This window comes from Sus scrofa, chromosome 15, assembly GCF_000003025.6.
Source record: "Sus scrofa isolate TJ Tabasco breed Duroc chromosome 15, Sscrofa11.1, whole genome shotgun sequence".
NCBI lineage: Eukaryota > Metazoa > Chordata > Mammalia > Artiodactyla > Suidae > Sus > Sus scrofa.
Genome location: NC_010457.5, coordinates 125,764,081 through 125,780,477, shown reverse-complemented (window position 1 = coordinate 125,780,477; position 16,397 = coordinate 125,764,081). Strand labels below are relative to the sequence as shown.

General features: G+C 47.1%; 1 protein-coding gene across 1 annotated transcript in view; it reads left to right on the top strand.

The window, feature by feature from the left end:
* The window catches only part of SERPINE2 (serpin family E member 2), a 29,406-nt gene continuing 15,698 nt past the window's right edge, over window positions 2,690-16,397 (top strand). The window contains 4 exon segments of the mRNA NM_214287.1: window positions 2,690-2,888; window positions 2,891-2,966; window positions 6,333-6,560; window positions 12,834-13,031. Of these exon segments, the coding sequence (NP_999452.1) occupies window positions 2,709-2,888; window positions 2,891-2,966; window positions 6,333-6,560; window positions 12,834-13,031 (682 nt within the window). The 5' untranslated portion in view covers window positions 2,690-2,708.

Sequence of the window (16,397 nt, the reverse complement as noted above, 5' to 3'; positions counted from 1 at the left end):
TTAGATTTTAAAGAGGAAATGTATTTCCAGAAAGAAATAAGGGGGAGGGAGAGGGTGCGGACTCAATGTCTAATTTTTAGATGACATGAGTAAAGCTTCCATAGTCAGGATTTGGGAGCCCATCAATGTCCAACAGGCTGAAAAAAACTCAGGAGATTGTTGTGGTATGAGAGCCAGTCCAAGGTGCCAAAGTCAAAAGAGGCCACACTGGCCATAGGAAAGCCTCAACTTGGGAGCTTTATGTAGGTCACTTACATGCTTTGAATTTAGACAGGCTGCATTTACACAATTGTATTACAGTTAATCTCTGGATAAACTCTGAATGTTCTAACTTTTTTATATTGTGCTTGTTTCACAATATATGAGGCAGTTGCAACATCACCTTGAATGATGGCCTTAGAGGTTCATCATTAAGTGTTTTGGTGGGGAGCAGGTGGGAAACAGCCTCTGAAGACAGTCTTCTCCCAAACCCAGTGCATTTCACTCTCCTTGGGAAGTGTTTGGCACTAACAGTGAGCAAGGCTCAGGACTGAACAGAACCATGTCCTTAGTCATGCTCAGTAAACATTATTGTGGAGCTCCCATTGTGGCTCAGGGGTAATGAACCCGACTAGTATCCACAAGGACACAAGTTCGATCCCTAACCTCACTCAGTGGGTTAAGGATCCAGCATTGCCATGAGCTGCAGTGTAGTCACAGACACAACTCAGATCTGTCACTGCTGTGGAAGTGGTGTAGGCTGGCAGCTGCAGCTCTGATTCAACCCCTAGCCTGGGAAACACCATATGCCTTGGGTGTGGCCGGCCCTAAAAAGACTACACAAAAAACAAACAAAATACATGATTATGATGCAATAAAAAATAATCAACAAAAATAGAAAGTATAGAAGCCATCAGGTTTAATCCCACATGTGTTTCATGGAACGTCTACTGGGGTGGGAAGTAGGACAAGTACGTAGAGAGGAAGGCAAGGGAAAATGACCATGTGCCAGTTCTGCCCTGGTGTCCTTTCCTTCCCTGGAGCACTTGGAGGTTGTTTCCCCCTCTTTCCAGGTCACCTGTCCTAAAAGGCTGCCTTCTTTCTTGTCCTCCGCAGACACCCCCAGCCTCCCCCATGTAAATGCGCACAGGACAGGAAGACAAATTTCAGGGGGGGAGCTTGAGCTGATCAGTAGCAGCGCCTGTCTATAAGGGAGGAGCCAAATTGCCACATCTTGAATTCTGCTTTTGTTCTACCAGCTGCCGCTTCTAAGTTCTTATTTAATGAAAGTATTTGCTTTTCTACAAACACATGTAAATTTCCTACCCCTTACTTGTCACAGCCAAAGAGAGCCCAGTAAGCAGTCATCAAGGAAGAAAGCCTATTTCAAACAAATCACTATAATTGAGAATTTCAGTGTAAACAATGCCGTCGCCACAATGATGAACTTGCCAATTGCTCTGCCCTCTTGTAGGTTTAAGAGTGTCGCTAAAATTTATTCTTATGAACAGTTCTTTAATTAAGAAGTAATATGCTTAGAGTAAAAAAAAAAAAGTTTTGTACCTGTAGTTGGAAGATAATCATAACACCTCAAGGGATTCGTTTCCCTTGTTTCACACCCTCCAGTGGGTTTCTCAAGACCCCTAGAATAAAATCCAAAAGCCACACCTGGCTTTACAGGCCCTTCAGGAACTGGTCCCTTCTTCTTCACCTCCTTTCTCACCTGTCCCCTCCATGTCCCTTACTTTGCAGCTACATTGACTTCTGAGTGTCCACCTCGGTTCCCACTTCAGGGCCGTTGCCCAGCCACCCCTCTGCTTGGCACACCCTTCTTCCTGATCAGGATACGGCAGCTCTTTCTCATCACTCAGGTCTCAGCACACCTGTCCCTCTGCAGAGGTGGCCCCGTGACTGTCCTATCTAGCGGTGCGCCACCCCTGGTCCTTCATTTACTCTCATCTCTGTGCCTCATCGATGCTGACCCCTCTCTGAGATGACCATATTGCTCCCTGGTTTATTTTCTGTCTCCCGTCTAGAATATCAATTCCAAGAGGGCAAGGGTCTTGGTCATCTTATTTACAGTTCTGTGCCCAGTCCTTAGGGCAGTAACCCCTTGGTAGATACTAATGTAACTGAATGAAGGATGGATACAAGAATGAAATAACGATTAGAAGAGTGTCTGGCAGAGGAGTTCCCATTGTGGTGCAGCAACTAGTTCCCCTTGTGGTGAATCCAACTAGTAACCACGAGGTTGCAGGTTTGATCCCTGGCCTCCGTCAGTGGGCTAAGGATCCGATGTTGCCGTGAGCTGTGGTGTTGGTTGCAGATGCGGCTCAGATCTTGAGTGGCTGTGTCTGTGGCGTAGGCCGGCAGCTGCAGCTCCAATTCGACCCCTAGCTTGGAAACCTCCATATGCCATGGGTGCAGCCCTAAAAAGCAAAAATAAATAAATTAAATAAAATAATTTAAAGATGAGTGTCTGGCACAGAATTGGGACCCAGCAAGTGGAAGTTTCCTTCCTCTCTCTCCCTATCCCCCTGACATAATATAGAGGAAGACAATTTAATCTACACAGTTGTCTTGAATATATTAAAGACATTCTGTTACGGAGTGTATTAAATCATATCTAGCTGAGTACAAAATAGCTCCCACCCCAAAAGTGTTCATTTAGGTAGGCTGTAAATATTTTCTGGATCTCATTTCTCAGGTTGTCCTTGCCGGAAGGAACCATGAATTGGCATTTTCCCTTCTTCCTCGTGGCCACCGTGACGCTGCCTTCCGTGTGCTCCCAGTTCAACCCTCTGTCGCTGGAGGAACTCGGCTCCGACACAGGAATCCAGGTTTTCAATCAGATTGTCAAGTCCCGGCCTCATGACAACATCGTCATTTCCCCCCACGGGATTGCGTCGGTCTGGGGATGCTGCAGCTGGGAGCTGACGGCAGGACCAAGAAGCAGCTTACCACAGTGATGAGATACGGCGTGAACGGTGCGTGTGCCCAGGGGAACTGGCGGGAGTCCCGCATCGGGAGGGTTCTTTGGCCTCTGCTTCCAGCCCAGAGGCGCAGAGCAGCAGGAGGCTTTTGGCTGGTGCCACCTGGGAGTCAGGAGAATGGGGTTCTGGTCTTTGTTCTGTAGCAGTGGAGCTGTAGATCCCTCACCTAAGCTCTCAGTGCTCCCGTTTCTAAAAAGAAAACTTGCGTGGCGTTTGCCCACCTCCGTGGCGTGCAGGGCTCAATACGCCTGACCGTCGTGAACGCACTTTCCACATCGGAAGATGGGGAGGTGCAAGTGTGAGCAGGAAGGGCGGCACCGGGAGCCTGGTGGTGATGCAACCGCTCCGCCACGCCTCTTGACTGTGCTGGTGGACGCGTGCCTCTCCGTGGGGCATAAAGCTGCGTAGAGCTGCTTGCCCACGCGCCCACGCAAACACATGCGCATGCACGTATTCCTGTGAAACAAGTAAAGGAGCTCTGGGGATGGCACCCATGGCGTGTTTTGGTTGCATCTATAATAAAATCATGCAAGATTTTACCGGGTGAAAGTCACATCGAGCCACCCTGTGTGTTTTTTTCAGGCTTCTTGTGACTGTGACTCTATCATTGTTTCAAAGTAAAAAGCTAAAAAAGTTTTTTTTTTTTTTTTTTTTAAGGAAAGCCCAATAGAAAGGTGCCGTTTTCTTAAAAAGAAAACCCCGTTTTCATGACCTGTTTAAACTTAAAAACTTCTATCTCGTAGTGCAGTGGCTCAGGTTTAACTCAGGTTTTGTCACCTGAGTCCCCTTCCATCGCTGCCTCCACAGAGCTCTGGGGCAGCTCAGGCCTCAGAGCCCTTCTTTGGCACCATGTGTCTCCACCTTGAACCAGTCACTTCTCAGGTCTGGGTCTTAAGTTGCTTTATTGGGAAACAAGGGCAGTGTCCCACCCACATTCTTCCACGCCCACTGACGGTAAAGTTGTCAGAATCTTGACTGCATTGATGCCTTGGCTGGGAGAGGGGGAGAGAGGTGGGAATTTGTGGACTTGGGTGCCTTGCTCTGCGTTCCAGTTTGATCCTTCTCAGCGTGGCCTCCGGGGCTGCCAGCACCAGATGCCACCCTGCCCTGGTCTGTTTGCCTGGCATTACACTGCTGCATGAGTTTGCAGTTTGTTCACCTATTAGAAGTACAGATGGACTGAATACTTGGAACACACTGTGCCACCCCTTGCTTAGAAGCCCAGAGAACTCCTGGTGATTTATAACTTGGTAGTGAATCACCAGTAGGGCTTCTGGCCTCTCCCAGCATCATCCAGACCCTGTTGGCCAATACTGTTCCAGCACAGCACCTGGATTTTTGTTGTCTGTTTTCACACTGAGCCACTTTCATTTTAAATGGTATTTCTAAGGTTTTGACAAGATTGATCTTTTGGCAACTTCCCCTGGCCCCAACCTTTCCTTCCTCCAAAATTGCTAGTGGTCACGTTGTAGAATGACTTCAGTTCTCATGACAGATGCATCCGGGGGGCCCAAGTGGGTTTTCAGGCCCTAGTTTGGGTTCAGCCTCTGAGAACTCAGGCTCATGATGCTCTGGTTGAGGATGGAGGCAGGACCGTCTGGGACAGAAGATCAGCCCTGATCTTTTCCAGGCAGGAGGCCATGCGACCGAAAGGGACAGATGCTAGGGCTGGACTCTGAAGTCCGCTGTTCCCTTGGTTGTACAATGTGCCTGCCCCCCACCCCCCCCCCCCCCCCCCCCACTGGGCCCGCCCACAGAACCTATGAGGGTTGCAGTCCCCAGAGGCCTCGCAAAGGGCCCAACCTTGGGGCGCTGACCTGCCCTTATTGAGAGTGGGCTCCGGGGGACCACTTGATGGCAAGGTGACTCTGCCCTTGAGAATCCAAGGGACACCTTGACAGCAGGGTGACTCTGCGGATGGTTTGGAACAGTGTCATTTTACAAAGACCCCCAAGCGGGTAAGACGGATCTGTAATCCAAGGTCTCTGTAAGAACACATTTCATCCTTGTAACTTAATTCCCTCTTTTCCATACTCTAAAATGAAATGGAGCATGTATGAATGGCTCGTGTCAGATGAAGTTTACGCTGCCATAAAATTAATCCCCTTACTTTTGATATCAAGTAAAAACCACATTATTCTTGGATGGTGGCACATGGCAATTTTTTATGGTCTTTCTGACGCTTTATACATTTTTTTCCCAAAACAGAGAAGAGAAATCACATTATTAAATCCTTTGCAGGGAAGGAAATAGTGCTTAAAATTGTGACGAGAGACCGCGTTAGGAAGAGTCCTTTGATTTGGTTCCCCCACTGCTACATAACTGAAGGGCCTGCCTGTCTCCCTGTTGACCTGGTGCCAAGAAAGTCTTCCAGGAGAGCAAGGACTACACAGGGAAGGTGTGGAGACAGCCTTGGAGATGCCTGTTCTGAGGCTAGAAGCACAATCGATCTTTAATAGTTGATCTATTAATAGTTATACTTCATTATATGCTATATGCCCCGGTTTCTTTTTCTTTTTTCTTTCTTTCTCTTTTTTTTTTTTGGACTTGCCCATGGCACATGGAAGTTCCCAGGCCAGGGATTGAACCTGTGCCACAGCAGTGACCTGAGCCAGTTCAGTGACAATGCTGGATCCTTAACCCACTGAGCCTCAAGGAAACTCTGATACCCACACTTTTCTTAACAGAAGGCCACTGAGAAAGCAGAAGACTTGGTCTCTGCTCCTCATACTTGTTTATACTGTTTTATTTGCCGTGATATAAAAGTTTTTTTGTGTTTTTTTTTTCTTTTTAGGGCCACTCTCAGCATTGGAGGTTCCCAGGCTAGGAGTCGAATCGGAGCTGCCGGCCTACACCACAGCCACAGCAACGCGGATCCGAGCCGAGTCTGAGATCTACACCACAGCTCACGGCAACGCTGGATCCTTAACCCACCATCAAGGCCAGGTATTGAACCCGCAACCTCATGGTTCCTGGTCGTTCTCGTTAACCACTGAGCTACGATGGGAACTCCCTAAAAGGTATTTTTTAAAAAAAAACCTTCCTAGGGAGTTCCCATCATGGCACTGCAGAAATGAATCCGACTAGGAACCATGAGGTTGTGGTTTGATCCCCGACCTCGCTCAGTGGGTTGGGGGTCCAGCGTTGCCGTGAGCTGTGGTGTAGGTTGCAGACACGGCTCGGATCTGGTGTTGCTGTGGCTGTGGTGTAGGCCGGCAGCTGAAGCTCCAATTCGACCCCTAGCCTGGGAACCTCCATATGCCGCAGGTGCAGCCCTAAAAATCAAAAAAAAAAAAAAAAAAAAAAGAACCTTCCTAAATTCCTGTGGCAATACTGTTGCATTTCCTCCTTTCTCCTTAGGAGTCGGTAAAGTGTTAAAGAAGATCAACAAGGCCATCGTCTCCAAGAAGAATAAAGATATTGTGACCGTGGCCAACGCCGTGTTTGTGAAGAATGGCTTCAAAATGGAAGTGCCTTTCGTCACGAGGAACAAAGACGTGTTTCAGTGTGAGGTCCGGAACGCGGACTTTGAGGATCCAGCCTCTGCCTGTGACTCCATCAACCTGTGGGTTCGAAACGAAACCCGGGGTGAGTGGCCACAGTTCCTGGGAACCAGTTGGTGAGGTGGGAGCGTGGGGCAGGCTCTCACCTGAGGTTCTAACCAGGGACTGTGAGTCCCACGGCCCATCCGTTGTGAGAGGTCTGGACCCAACAGACTGCTCTGGTCATTCTTTCTCGGCAGCCCCACACAGTCTGCGTCCTCACCTTTGCCTGCTGTCACCAGCTGTGCCCCTTGGGTGCTCCTCTCCCCGCTGCTCAGGCAGCAGAGCCGAGCGCAGCCCTGCAGGCACTCTTCCTTCCTAGGCATGTCTCTCCTCCAGAGTCACTGCCCACAGGGCCTGGTCTGTTTCAAAGGTTTTATTGCTCATTCCTTTCTGCTTCTGCATCTGCATCCCCTTTGCCCAGAATGTGCTTCTCAGCCTCCAAGATTCAGGATTGAGCTCCCCCCACGCCTTCTTTGCCTCTTTAATTTTTTTTTTCCATTGAAGTGTAGTTGCTATATATAAGCTATTGGTGTATAAAGTAACCTTAGAATTACATTAGAATGTAGTGCACAGTTTCTGAATGTTATACTCCATTGTAGTTACAGCGTGTTGGCTGGGAGTTCCCTTGTGTGCAGCAGGTTAAGGATCCAACTGCAGTGCAGGCTTGATCCCTGGCCCTGAAACTTCCATATGCCAAGGGTATGTGGCCAAAAAACAAACAGACAGAATATTGGCTATCTTCTCTGTGTCATACTAGACATCCTGTAGCATATTTTATACATAATAGTTTGCACCTCGGAATCCTCCACCTTGGAGTTCCCTGGTGGCTCAGCAGGTTAAGGATCCAGCGTTGTCACTGCTGTGGCGAGGGTTTGATCCCTGGCCTGGGAACTTCCGAGTGCTGTGGGTACGGCTCAAAACAAAGAAACAAACAAGCAAAACTCCCCCACCTCTACATTGCCCTACCCCCGGTTCTCTCCCCTCACCTTCCTTGCCTCTTGCTTCTGTCATCCCAGGAAGTAGGTGCCCCCACCAATTAGGACAGGCACGAGATCACCAACTACCGTGCCCGTCCTTCGAGCACTTGCACACCACGTGAATGATGCCTTGCTCACGCGCATCTCTCCTCCCGTGACACTGAAGAAATGTCTAACGTCAGTGTTTTCCACCTGCTCATTTATACATTGCAGGTTCGGCTAGAAACTTTCAGGAGGAGAGGAGGGTCCAGGACGGCAGGGGGAAGTTAAGGCTAGAAGTAGAGATTTGGGAACCATTGTTCACTGGGGGGGGGGGGGGTTGCGGTCACAAGAGAGGAAGCAGAAGAGATTCAAGAAGGAAAATAAGCCCAAAGACCAAACATGGGGAAACTGGCTTTTGGGCTCATATCTCTCAAAGCCTGGTTCATGTGGTGCCCACATCAGAACCACCTGGACCCCAGCCTATCAAGGCACATCTCTGGTGCAGGGGCCCAGCGATCTGCACTGCAGGAGGTTCTCCCACAGTCTCCCTCCAGACTCATGAATGTGAACATTTGCGATCCGTGTGAGGGACTCGCGAGGAGACAGCCGTGGAATGCTCTAGAGGGTGGAGGGGGCCAGGGTAGTTTTGGTAAACCCAGGCCATGCCTTCTCAGCAGGGTCCTGGATGGAACAACCTGGACTCCCCTCCTAAAAACCATGAAATGATCAGGAAACTAATAAATGGGAGAGGGTTCGTGTGTTTCCGAGCCTCTAGGGTTAAGAACAGAGGCAGGAGCTGACGGCGCTCAGATGTGGCACAGCTGTATGATGTGGCACGCCAGCGTGCGCCCAGCCTTCCTTACTGTGTAAGGGGGCAGTAAGGCCCTAAGTTGCCACCGGACAGTTTCAGACCACTTGGGCACATTCAACTCAATGAATCGCCCACAGCATCCAGGGAAGGGAAAGCAGTGAGGCTAGAAAAGTGCTTTTCAACCCTGCAGACCTAACTCCCACTTTTAAACAAGGATTTTCCTTCTCTCTTTACTATCTTGGAATGAAATTTATAGCTCACATAACCTTACACACATGTACACAAATTTTTTAAATTAATATAATGCCAAACGAATGCAGAGAAAAACAGAAGTAATTTATATGTAGTTCAGTAGGTAAACCCTTGGTACAGCTCTTCCTGCAGTCAGAACTGACATCGACGTGTGAATTGACATGCACATCGAAGGTGAACTGACAGCCGCAAAAGCGGAGGAGGGCTTGCAGCGCTGGCAACACAAAAACTACAGGCGGTGTTGCCATTGTTGATGCAGTTTTTTTCTAAAATGCTGCAAAATTCTTGGTAAATTTTTGGACAAATTACATTGCTGGCAACTTCAAGGCTTACATTAAAAGTATGCAAAATAAAAGATACTCAGTATTTACACGGGACAAACAGTGGGGCTCTGGGCTCAGATGGTCAGGACAGCAGGTTTCTCACCAACATGACTGTGCAGTGGGGCGTTTGAAAGTTTTGCAGGAAGCAGGGCAGTTCATTGTGTGGGACAGTTTTGAACATTGCAGGACAGGCAGCATCCCTGGCCCCTGGCCACTCAACCAGAAACACTCCCACAAATTTCCAAACCACCCCACAGAGAGGCGCTTGCCTGCATGCGAGGTCTCAGAAAGACCCTGGAGATGGAACAGTCCATGTGCAGAAGACCACAGCAAAGAGACAACAGATCCTGCCCTGCAGAGAGTGAGACAGGGATATGGTGCTGACCTGGCCGGGGCTGCCCTGCCACCTCTCTGTGGCCTCAGCTCCAGCCACATGGGCTTCCTCCTCATCCCGGCCTCTCTCCAGCCTCAGATGCCGCACGTGCATGCTGCTGTCTGGAATGCTTTCCTTCCAGTTGCCCTTTGCCTATTCACTTTCACAGTCTCACAGATGGTGTAATAGTTAAGAGCCTAAGTGCCCAGTTTGAATCTCAGGTCTGCCACCTACTGGTCGTCTAGCATTAGGCAGGTTACTTAACCTCCCTGTGCCTCAGCATCTTCATCTATCAAATGGTGATGCCTCAGTGGTACCTACTAGAATTGTAAGAACATTAAGGTTGTTATGGGAATAGAAGCAATACATAGAAAGCATTTGGTAAAGTGGTCCGCATTTTGCAAATGTTTGACAGATGTGAGCTGTTTTCATAGCTGTTGGCTCAAGTACTTTTTCAAGGAACCCATCCATCCCTGACCTTACTGACCAGATAGGACTTCCCTGTCTTTTGCCCACACATCCTTAAGTACTTTTTTTTTTAATTTTTGGCCTCCCGGCAGCATATGAGTTCTGGGGCCATGGGTCAGATCCAAGCGTCTGTCTCAACCTAAGCCACAACTGTGGCAACGCAGATCCTTAACCCACTGTGCCAGGCCGGGAATCGAATCTGTGACCCAGTGATCCCAAGATGCTGCCAAGCCCATTTCACCAGTGCAGGAACTCCTTAAGTACTTTCACATCAAGGTATTTATTACAATTGCCTTTCTGAGTCACTTATACCAGCCTCCATTTCCCTCTAATATATAGCTTCTTGAGGGGCAGGGTTTATTTTTGTTGTTTTCTCACCTAAAAGTTCCTGGTGCATAGTAGGTAGGCATCAAAGACTGGATGTGTGCATGAGTAGATGGATGGGTAGGTGGATGGGTAGGTGAGTGGATGGATAGATGGATGGATGGGTAAGTAGACAGGTGGACGGGTGGGTAGACGGATGGTGGATCCATGTTTATAGCAATTGTTGGTGGCAGGTCCCCCCATGCCTGCTTGCCTCTAAACCTTATTTTTCTTTTCTTTTCTTTTTCTTACATGTCTCTCTTTATCTGTTCTTATTTCTTTCTGCCCCCTCATTATATCTTAGTTCTACCAGTGGCAATAAGAGGCTTTATTCACCTCAGGGAAAATAGGGCTGAAGAGACTTGGTGTGCACTGACAAAGTGCTGAACAAAGGGCTAGGCATGACTTTAAAAAAAAAAAAAAAAAAGTGAAGGACAGGGTTCTCGATCTTGTCCAGCTCACGGTTTAGTCGAGGGAGACAGACATTAAATTTGGCTAGAATAAAACACTACAGTGGAACAGTGGTGCTGAGCATTGAGCTTTATGGAAACCCTGGGAGGAGGGTCAGAGAAGGGATATAAGAAGAGGGGACCACTGAGCTCTGTCTTAAAGGCGAGTAGGCGTTGGACTGGGTAATGGTCCTAGCAAAGGCAAGACGCAGCCTTCACTACCAGGAAGCCAATGCTCAAGAGCTAGCTGTGGCTGAAGCACAGAGTTCTCCCGTGCTTTCCGCAGGACAGAGTCTGTTCACAGAAGCTGGCTTGCCTTGAATGATGGCTAGGTCTAGCCATCCTGATGGAAGGGTGGTTGGCGCCCCCTTGTGTAAGCAATGAGCAATGACGACATTGACTTAACTGGGGCACCCTGTGGGTCAGGGACTCCTCCCCCATGTGCTTGCTTCTTGACAGTGACTTACAACTTACCGAAACATTTGTAACTTGTGCATCCAATTCTCCTTGAACTTCCTTTAAAATGACTTAAACCTCTCTCTGTTGACTTAGGTATTCTTGCTTCTTTAGAAACCATTGGTTTTACTCTCACCATTTTATGTATTACAGCTTGAAATTATAGGACGCACTTTTTATTTTTTATTTTTGCTTTTTAGGGCCAAACCCACAACATATGGAGGTTCCCAGGCTAGGGGTCAAATTGTAGCTACAGCCGCCAGCTTGCACCACAGCCATAGATAGCAACACAGGATCCGAGCTGTGTCTGCCTCTGCGACCTACACTATACCTCATGGCAACCTGGATCCTTAACCCAGTGAGCGAGGCCAGGGATCGAACCCGCAACCTCATGGTTACTAGTCGGATTCATTTCCTCTGCACCACAACGGGAACTTCCATAGTACACGCTTTTTTAAAAAGTTGGGCAAAAAGCTGCATTGAACTAATTTTCAATAGCTTTGGTAGGAGTGATTTTGAACTAATTTTTAATAGCTTTGTAGTAGTGATTTCTCTTAAACACACACACACAGCATTTCATCTTCAAACATGGAGTAAAAGGAACCTAAATGAAAAACCAAAGCTTCAAGCACAGATAGCACTTGGATGGATCTTGGTGACTTCACAAGCATCCTGAAACCAACAGTTGTGCTTGCTCCTTCACAACTGCACAAACAAGCTGGACCAGCCTGATATCCTGTGAAGAGCATTTTCCTTCAAAATTAGTTTGAGGGGAATGGATAACCCATGAGATCCTGCTGTGTAGCCCTGGGAACTATATCTAGTCACTTATGATGGAGCAGGATGGAGGATAATGTGAGAAAAAGAATGTGTGACTGGGTCAATTTGTTGTATAGTAGAAAATTGACAGAACAGTATACACCAGCTATAATGGAAAAAATAAAAATCATTTAAAATAAATAAAAAACAGAATTAGTTTGAGGTCAGACCCATTTCTATTTATCTCTGAAACATGAACCTAAATGGATCTCTGACCCATAAATACAGACACCAGTTTTTGTCTCAACTCTTTTTCGAGTAACTCTGTCATAACTGGGATTCCCAACTAATGCTCAACATTCCTACAATCTTAAGAGGAATTAGGCATTTGCCTTTGATAACAGGCTGACGTGCTCCTTTATTTTTGGCTGAAATTAAATCAACCCAGTGGTTAAAACAAAGCAGTAGGACAACTGTTTATCTTGTGCCAACCACAAGCACTCCCTGGCAGTTATATGTGTCAGTTAATAGCAAAAACAGTGAAGTTCATTAAGTATAGCTTATGCAGATGAGTAAAACACCCTTAAAACATGGGACTTATGGGGATTTAGTCATAAAAGGATTTCTTGATGTAAAGTTGGATAACCCTACAGAGAGGGTCTCTCAAGTCTTTTTTGGTTCTCTGATTTTTTTTTTTTCTTTTTCTTTTCTTTTTAGGGCTGCACCTGAGGCATAAGGAAGTTCCCAGGCTAGGGGGTCGAATCAGAGCCACAGCAACACCAGATCCTTAACCCACTGAGCAGGGCCAGTGCATGAACCTGCATCCTCATGGATACTAGTTGGGTTCATTTCTACTGAGCCATAGTGGGAACTCCCTGGTTCTCTGATTTTTAACTTGTTTTCAACTTTTAATTTTTAGTGAGAAAAAAATTAGAGTAAGAAGATAGGGTAAAAAGGTTTCTTTTTAAAATTTTTGAATTCTTACATCGCTTTGTTTTTTTTTTTTTTTCATTCCCCCCGCCTCCACATCCCCCAGCTGCCTTCTGCCCTCAAAGGGACTGCTGGTCCTGAGTGTCTTCCCTGTCTGTTTTCTGGCTGCATAGGTATGATCGACAGCCTGCTGTCCCCAGATCTTCTCGACAGTGTCCTCACCAGACTGGTTCTGGTCAATGCGGTGTATTTTAAGGGTTTGTGGAAATCGAGGTTTCAGCCAGAGAACACAAAGAAGCGCACGTTTGTGGCAGCCGACGGAAAGTCCTACCAAGTGCCCATGCTGGCCCAGCTCTCCGTGTTCCGGTGTGGTAAGTTCATGCTTGGCAAGGTTCCCTTCTTGAATGTGCCAACCACAGAAAGGCTCTTGAGTGTTTTCTCTTAGTCCAAGGGCAAGTCTGCCTTTTCACTTTGTATAAAGGGCCCAGGAGGGGAGGGCAGGAGTTTTTAAAAGCTCATGGTAAGGTCACAAAGGTTATGTGTTAATATATAATGCACATAGGGCTTTGGGTTGAATTTTCTTTTTTCTTTTTACAGCCTCACCTGTGGCATATGGGAGTTCCCAGGCTAGGGTTCGAATTGGAGCTGCAGCTGCAGGCCTGCACCACAGCCACAGCAACACAGGATCCGAGCTGCGTTTGCAACTTACGCCACAGCTTTCAGCAGCACAGGATCCTTAATCTACTCTGTGAGGCCAAGGATCGAACCCACATCCTCACAAAGACCATGTCAGGTCCTTAACACGGTGAGCCACCACATGAGCTCCCTAGGTTGAAATTTAAAATCAACAGGAAAAAAAAAAAGAGACCTAGATATAGAAGTGAAAATTGAAAACTAGCTAAATGTCAACAGTAGGAGAAAAGCTGAATAAATTATGGTACATCTATATAACACATTATTCAATGATTAAAATTGTTTCCAAAAAAAAATGAATAAAAGCAAAAGGGCAATGCACAAAATAAGTATAAATGAACATTAAACATGAATGCGTTATCAGCTCATCATGAGCGGTCTTACAGGACCAAATCAAAAATAAAAGTAAAAATTAGATTTTTTTTTTTTTTCCCACCAACCAGATTAGCAAAAATTATGAAGATTGACAAAGCCCAATCGTGGCTCTGGCATAGGGGGCACAGTGGGTGCCTTGGGTGCTCTCGGTGGTGAGGAGCCGTGGTCTGGAGGACTTTCTAGCCTTGCTCCAGCAGTCGCACGCCAAAGAATTTATAATCTAAAGATAATCACACGCTAGCAAATAAATAAAAGCCATATATGTACTTACAGTGGAACACGCATGATAATTAGATGTCTATAAGTAGAAAGTTATATAATATGTGGTTGATTTCAGAAAACAAGTTACAGAATAACAGATGCTGTTTCATCTCATTTGTGTAAAATACTTTCCATATATTCATACATCTACGCAGACGTGTCCTGGAGGATGTTCAATAAAATGTTAGGTGGTAGTATTTCAAATGGTTGTTTTTCTTTATTTGAGTTTGAATTTTTTTTTTTTTTTTTTTTTTTTGGTCTTTTTGCCATTTTCTTGGGCCGCTCTCGCGGCATATGGAGGTTCCCAGGCTAGGGGTCGAATCGGAGCTGTAGCCACCGGCCTACACCAGAGCCACAGCAATGCGGGATCCGAGCCGCGTCTGCAACCTACACCACAGCTCACGGCAACGCCGGATCCTTAACCCACTGAGCAAGGGCAAGGATCGAACCCGAAACCTCGTGGTTCCTAGTCGGGTTCGTTAACCACTGAGCCACGACGGGAACTCCTGAAATGTTTTTAAATGAACACGGGTCAGATTCACAGTCAAGAAAAAAATGACCCATCTTTGCTGTCATACCGCATAGAAAACTAAGGCTGGTGATCATTTTGTTTGTTTGTTTTTATTTTTTTATGACCCCAGCCACAGCATATGGAAATTCCCAGACCGGGGACTGAATCCAGGCCACAGCTGTGGCGATGCCGGGTCCTTTATCCCACTGTGCTGAGCCAGGGATTAGACCCTACACCTCTACAGTGACCTGATCTGCTGCAGTCAGACTCTTAACCCGCTGTGCCACAGCGGGAACTCCCTGGTGATCAGGTTTTAAATCTGCCTTCATTGAAGTACTTGTGGCCCAGGTGAAGTTACACTTTTCCTCTGTAAGGTATCCTTTGTGTCTCCAGTCTATATGTGCATGTGTGGGCCTCAGGTATTCCCTTTGAATATACAGAGTATATTTGCTTCAAGCTCCACTCAATATTTCACTAGCTGCTCAATTCTTTAAACTAAGGAATGACGCATGGGGAGAGACACAATAAACATCACTCTCCTTCTCCTTTGTCATTCCTCAAGCCTCCCAGAAAAATTGTGGCATTGACTCAATACATTTTTTTAAGATAATAAGTATTTAAAAGTCCCATGGGGGAGTTCCCTGGTGGTCTAGTGGTTGGAGCTCAGCACTTTCACTGCTGCAGCCCAGGTTCGATCCCTGGTTTGGAAACTGAGATCCCACATCAAGCTGCTGCACTCTGCTGCCAAAAAATAAAATAAAAGTCCCACAAATGGATATTATGCTAATAAGCAACTGAGGACAATAAAAGATTCTTTCTGCCCAGAAGTCACTCTCAGGTTACGTTGCCCAGGCAGACTCCATCTGAATGCTAACATGACCACTAGCTCATAGCCGAAGCAAAACTATTTTATTTAAGGCCAATCATTGTACACATTCTAATAAAACAAAATATGAGGGGGCCTCATTTACTGTGTTCTTTCTGTTGCTGAAAAATACCTAATAAATCAGCAAAAATTAAAAGGCAAGGATGCTACAGACATTCCTGTGAAAGATTAAAATGTTTGTAGGGATGGAGTATGCTTTTCTTGAGAATATAAGATATTCCCAGAGAGGGAGTTACATCTCCAGGTGGCTTTTCAATTAAGAACTGGATATGTGTGTGCTTTTCAGAAAGCAGGATGCAAATACGTTCTCCTGGTCAGAGGTTCCACTGCACAGTGAACCACAGCTGCACGGTCCCTCCCCCACCTTCCCTGATTCATGCCTTCCCTCCTCCACCCTCTTGAGTCCCAGTGGGCTGCATGGGTGGGGGAACCAGTGGGTGACAGAGTAAAGGAGGAGAGAGCGTGGGCATCATCTCCCTGCATCACCAAGGCCACCACCTGTCCCCCGGTCCCTCCCAGTCTAAGGCTGGTCATGGTGCCCCACTGTTTGTAGCCCAGGGTGCCATCTTTAATGGCGCCTCCACACTCTTCCTTTGCTTTATCAGTGGTCCCTTCATTACACTCTGCTTAAGTGACCCAGTTTGGTGTCCTGGCCGCTTCCTTTCAGACTCTACTGATCTGAATCCAGAACAAAACGTGAAAGTCCCCTTGCGCCCTTCCCTTCACTCCCAGGTAAACCCTGGGGGCAGTCTGGGGCCGCCCTACCCGCCCTCCTCTCTATGCCTGCCATCCGGTTTTTACTGAGTAGCCCAGGCTTGGAACCCGGCTCCTTCCAAGGGCTGCAGGGCAAGAGTCCCATGGCTTCGTCTGTTCCTGGGTTTCCCACTTTGACTGTCAAAGCAGCTTTTCATGGAAAGATGGAGCAGGTTCGTCTTGTGAAGAAAGCCCAGCAGTCTGTGGTGGCCGCAAGCAGGCACTGGTTATCTTGACTGCAGATCACCCAGCTGGCCA